Source organism: Agelaius tricolor, unplaced genomic scaffold (assembly GCF_023055355.1).
Source record: "Agelaius tricolor isolate 1412-34295 unplaced genomic scaffold, bAgeTri1.0.p SCAF_16, whole genome shotgun sequence".
Taxonomy (NCBI): Eukaryota; Metazoa; Chordata; class Aves; order Passeriformes; family Icteridae; genus Agelaius; species Agelaius tricolor.
The window spans coordinates 17998669-18004668 of NW_027269276.1; the positions used below are offsets into that span (position 1 = coordinate 17998669).

The following is a 6000-nucleotide window of genomic DNA, read 5'->3' on the forward strand; positions in this document are numbered from 1 at the left end:
GCCCAGCATGAGGGATCAGCTACTCCATGAACAAATTCCAACTCCAAACTCAACATTATCCTTCTAAGAGCCAAACAATGCAGTTGCTAAACTCTGGTTGTAGGTTCCACCTTTTCTTGGCTCACAGGGAGGATCATGGGAGGAAAGCAAGAAGAGGGAGGGGAAGCTACAAAATTCAGGTTCAATATATCCAAAAAAAAGTAAGGAACAGGGAGGGGAAACCACTCAATTCAGGTTCAATATATCCAATGGAAATCAAGGAACAGTGAGGGGAAACCACTCAATTCAGGTTCAATATATCCAATGGAAAGTAAGGAACAGTGAGGGGAAACCACTCAATTCAGGTTCAATATATCCAATGGAAATCAAGGAGCAGTGAGGAGAAGCTCCTCAATTCAGGTTCAATATATCCAGTGGAAAGCAAGGAACAGGGAGGGGAAACCACTCAATTCAGGTTCAATATATCCAATGAAAGAAAGGAACAGGGAGGAAAAGCTACAAAATTCAGGTTCGATATATCCAATGGAAAGCAAGGAACAGGGAGTGAAAGCTCCTCAATTCAGGTTCAATATATCCAGTGGAAAGCAAGGAACAGTGAGGGGAAAGCTACAAAATTCAGGTTCAATATATCCAATGGAAAGCAAGGAACAGGGAGGGGAAACCACTCAATTCAGGTTCAATATATCCAGTGGAAAGCAAGGAACAGTGAGGGGAAACCACTCAATTCAGGTTCAATATACCCAGTGGAAAGCAGGGAACAGTGAGGGGAAACCACTCAATTCAGGTTCAATATATCCAATGGAAAGTAAGGAACAGGGAGGGGAAACCACTCAATTCAGGTTCAATATATCCAATGGAAATCAAGGAGCAGTGAGGAGAAGCTCCTCAATTCAGGTTCAATATATCCAGTAGAAAGCAAGGAACAGTGAGGGGAAAGCTACAAAATTCAGGTTCAATATATCCAGTGGAAAGCAGGGAACAGTGAGGGGAAACCACTCAATTCAGGTTCAATATATCCAAAGGAAAGTAAGGAACAGGGAGGGGAAACCACTCAATTCAGGTTCAATATATCCAGTGGAAAGCAGGGAACAGTGAGGGGAAACCACTCAATTCAGGTTCAATATATCCAAAGGAAAGTAAGGAGCAGTGAGGAGAAGCTCCTCAATTCAGGTTCAATATATCCAATGGAAATCAAGGAGCAGTGAGGAGAAGCTCCTCAATTCAGGTTCAATATATCCAATGGAAAGCAAGGAACAGGGAGGAAAAGCTCCTCAATTCAGGTTCAATATATCCAGTGGAAAGCAAGGAACAGGGAGGAAAAGCTCCTCAATTCAGGTTCAATATATCCAGTGGAAAGCAAGGAACAGGGAGGGGAAACCACTCAATTCAGGTTCAATGTATCAGACCTGCATTGCTGAAAACGTGGCCTTCTGGTTAAAGCTACAAACCTCACGCGTGTATTTTGTCATTCCAATGATTTTGGCAAATTTGAGACTCCATTCTCAGAAACACACACTTATTGCCTCATTCCTGCCCAGTACAAGGACAGACAAGCTGGACAGGCTGAATGTGATGGTTAACATAGGGCCTCAGCAATGGCTTGGTCCCACTCTGCTACACCTGTGTGCAACCACATCATCCATTATTGCTCTATTTGGGCAGGAATTTTACCCACACCAAGCTGTTCATATGGTCTCTGCCTTTCACAGACCTGTTTGTGCTAATGTTGAGCACAGGATCTCTCTTGCTAGAGAAAACACTGACACTAAAGCTTTATCCTGCTTGAAAACACAATGCAAATAGAAAAAGGCAATTTGCTGCAACAGAAAGTGGCCATTCAATGTTTAAAATGCCAGTTTAAAATAAGTTTAGCAGCACTTTTCTGTTCAAACAGCACTGATGTAACCTGGCTCCTAAAGTTCATCATAATTTTCCTCAGCCAAACTAAAATGGGATGAAATATTTAATTAAGAGGTTGTACAAATATTCTATTAAAAATGGGAATATTTGTCATGGGAAATAGATGCTGCTCTTTCCTGCCAAATTCCACCAAAAAATATCCAACATCCTTTCGTTCTCCCTCCTCCTCTTTTTCATGCCCCCAGTCCCCCACCCACACACAGAGGACACTGTTACATCACTCCAAGTACAAATCTTTTTGCTGCCCTCATTTCCCAGAGATTAACGATCAGGCAGCTCAAATCAGCTTTCCCAGATGCACTGAAGTCAAATATTAAATGGCAAAGCCCAAAGGCTTTAAAGGCATTTCAGTCAGAACAGCCCGAGGTGTGCCAGGCCTGGAGATGCCTCAATTTACCTTAAAGGACACAAAAGAGAATTACAAAAATCACGGGGTAGATGGTTCTTTTAAAAATCATCCTAGTTTACTTGGAGTCAGGGGTTGTGTCAGTATAAAAGGGAGATCCAGAGCCACAAATAAATGGGACTTGCACGAGGAGGAAGAACAGGGTGGGGGTTATGGAGGATGAGATGGGAGTCATAACCTTTATAGGAAAGGATAGAGATGAAATAGCTCACCAGGGAGCCCATCAGTGCCTCCATGGAAGTCAGACTAATTGCCTCAAAGTAACCAATTTAGAGTCATTTTAGAGCAATCATTGCTCTGAAAGAGTTGAGGGTCAAGATAAAAGTAAATTTGGGAGTTATTTTTACTTTCATGCAGGCCTGAAGCAGTAGCAATCTTCTCCTCAGCTCTGGGCAAGCTCCCAAAGAGGCCTGGGCTTGTGCTGAGCCAAGCCCCATCTCCAGGACAGCCACACTCTGCTCAGGGGCTGGAATTCTCCAACAGGAATTGGGACTATGCAAGCTTGGCCTGAGCTCCCCAAGAGCAAAGTGGTTATTGCAGCTTCCCAAGGCCTGGACATGCAGGGCAAAGAACCCAGTTAGGCAGAGTGTCATTGCAGAGTGTCACTGCAGTGCCCAGCTGCTAATCCAACTCCTCTTTACTGCCAGCATTATCCCAAGGCAGGCTCCATCCCATTCCCCATCAGGAATACTCTGCCAGGGCACAAAATGGCCAAAAGGCTGCGCTCACCAGCTGAGGGAGGGTCCCTGAATGCAAAGGCAAGGCAAAAGGAGGACAGCTTCTGGCACTGGGAGTAAATACTCTTAATTAAAATCTGAATTGATGGGGCCCTCTGCACACTTGAGAAAGGAGAATCTATCAAAAACCATCCCAAAAGCTCAGCTCAGGTAGGCACAAAAGCTCTGCAGTGAGCACAGCTGTGCTGGAAGGGGAGCAGTGCCACAGAGAAGGGAACACTCTGTGTGTGTTAGGACAAGTCCTGCCTCATGAATGAGGGAAAACAGAAAAGGAGATTCTGAAGAATGTACCAGATCCCTCAAAAAGCAGCAGGATTTGGTCAAACATTTGGAACCAACAACAGAAATTGTACCTGCTCCAGTTCAGATTCAACCAAGACTTCAAAATCAACAATTTGCACTGAGTGAATTAACATATTTTCATTATTAAAAAGAAACAAACAAAAGCAAATAAACTATAATTAAACTCACAACCTGCCTGATTTGATATCACTTTTACTTCAAAAACTGGAACATGTGACATAAAAAAACCCACAAGATGGAATGTTTGCTTCCAGAGCAAGACATCATTCTGAAGACCCAAAACAAACCTGTTATTATTTCAGAGGATAAATGAGTATCAAACCCATTAACAGCCCCACCAGTAAGTACACAATAAAATAAACACTCTCACAGATTATAAGCAAACAATACAGGCTGTGGCTATGGTAAATCAGCCAGGAACAGCACTGAGCTCACAGAGACCCTGGAAAAATACTGGTACTCAGCAAATTACAGTCTAGACAGTCTCCTCTTTTCCCAGAGGACATTTATTTCCTCCTAGACAGCTGCAAACACTAGAGAAGAAACCTTAAAACCAACCTGCCCAAGAAACAGAATCAGATCTTCAAACAAACCTTTTTTAGCACGAGGTTTTGTTGGTTCTGTAGCCGCTGGCGATGAAGAAACCTGAAAAGACAGAAACCGGGAGTAGTAAATAGACCAGGCAAGGTTTCTTGAAGCTCTGTTCCAGAAAATAATCAGAAAGGACAACTGGCAAATCCCAAAGGAGGGCATAAAAATAGCAGCATTGCTGCTGGACAAACTCTGCCCTGCCAAGCAAGGAGAGATTTCTGTTCCACAGCTCCATTAAATAAACACCCCCGTTGTGCAGCACATCCCTGTTGGTGGGGTCACTTCTGATCACCTGCATCCCAAAGTGATCTTTACCTTGCAAAAAAAACCAATACTGGAGCATTTAAAAACCTAATTAGAGATCACACAGAAAATGAGTCAAAACCATTTATCATCAAACATTTATGAAGTTAATTAGGGCAAAGCTGTTCCTGGGAATCATCTGAGTCTCCACAGGATGTGAGCACAGGGATGTCCCATCACATGGAGGGCAGGGGACCTCCCCCAGCAAACACTGTCCAGAGCTTCCAGTCCGTGGCAAATACATTAATTTTATATGATTTTCTTACTTTGCATCTGCCATCAAACCTTCATGGAAGAGAAATGGGCTTACACAGGAAAGTATTTTTATATTTCCCTCTGATTTTTGGGAAGACACAACGCGGGATTTTATACACCTGTGTCACCTTCCCTCTCCTGAATAAATATTTTTTAAAATCAGAGATTCAGTCAATCTTTGTTCCTTGCAATGTTTTGGGAACATTTTCTAATTGCATCTTTTTTTTTTTACTGGAGATGGGGCAGATCAGAGAGGCTGAGACATGAAAAATAACCCAAAAAAGGCTCTTCCCTTTTTTTTTTTTTCTGTTTACTTTTTTGTTTCTTAACAATTTCTAAAATTTTAATGACTTTTCAGATTCCTATTGTGAAAAACTGAGCTGCTATTTTCATGGATTTACCAACTCTGAGCACTCCATCCTCAGGAGGAATAACCAGCACAAACACCTCATTTTTTTTACATTTTGCAATTTTTTTTTTTAATCTATACACCCATCATTCCAAGTCCTCTCACTCTGCTAAGACTTTCCTGGAGTTTCTCCTATTTCCTCCTCACCTGAGTAACTTTCTACCCATCCTTTTGTCCAGATCATTTCTAAGTACACTGAATAACCCAGGCCTGGTCCTTACCCCTGAGGGGCTCCACAGCAACCACTCTCCACCCCAAAAAACTGAATAATTATGGAATGGCTTGGGTTGGAAGTGCCTTAAAGATCATTTCGTTCAGTCCTCTGCCATGGGCAGGGACACCTTCCACTATCCCAGGCTGCTCCAAGCTCCGTCCAGCCTGGCCTTGGGCACTTCCAGGGATCAAGGGGCAGCCACAGCTGCTCTGGGCACCCTGTGCCAGGGCCTCACCACCCTCACAGCCAGGAATTCCTTCCCAATATCCCATCTAACCCTACCCTTTTCCACTTTTTAGCCATTCCCTGTGTCCTGTCCCTCCATCCCTTGTCCCCTGTCCCTCTCCAGCTCTCCTGGAGCCCCTTCAGGCCCTGGCAGGGCTCTGAGGGTCTCTCCGAGTCTCCTTTTCCCTGCACACCCCCAGCTTCCTCAGCCGCTCCTTGTGCTGTAGCCCCTTCCCCATCTCCTTTACTTTTCCCCTGTTCCAGCATCTAATAATCGATAACTAATGTTGATTACCTCAGCACAGGCTGAAGTTCCCTCACGTTTTCCATACCAAGAGTGCAGATTAAAAACTCGCTCTTCAAAAGAACTTCCCGCCGCCGCTGCCACCCCTCACTTCCCTTCCCGTCCCCTCCCGTCCCTCTCCCCTCCATGTCCCCTCTCCCCCCTCAGCCCGGGCGCCTCTCTGCCCTCTCCCCTCACCGCGGCGTCCTGAGGCTCCGCCATGGCCGCGGCGGGCCGGGGTTGCCATGGCGACAGCCGCCACTTCCGGCGCGGCCATGGCGCGCGGGGCACGCCGGGAAGGTGGCGGCGGGAGGACTCGCGCCCCCCCGCCCCCCAGTCAATCCCGGTCCCCGT

At 45.2% G+C, this 6000-nt stretch overlaps 1 protein-coding gene across 3 annotated transcripts in view; it reads right to left on the reverse strand.

Annotated features, from left to right (window-relative positions):
• Window positions 1–6000, reverse strand: part of BBS4 (Bardet-Biedl syndrome 4) — a 38467-nt gene extending 32467 nt beyond the window's left edge. The window contains exons 1-2 of one of the 3 annotated variants that reach the window (XM_071441912.1): window positions 5845–6000; window positions 3960–4011 (exon numbers count right to left, since the gene is read on the reverse strand). In XM_071441912.1, coding sequence (XP_071298013.1) covers window positions 3960–4011; window positions 5845–5868 — 76 coding nt within the window. In that variant the 5' untranslated portion in view covers window positions 5869–6000. Of the gene's footprint in view, window positions 1–3959; window positions 4135–5844 lie in introns of those variants that run through there. The other 2 variants (XM_071441911.1, XM_071441910.1) reach the window with 2 other exon arrangements.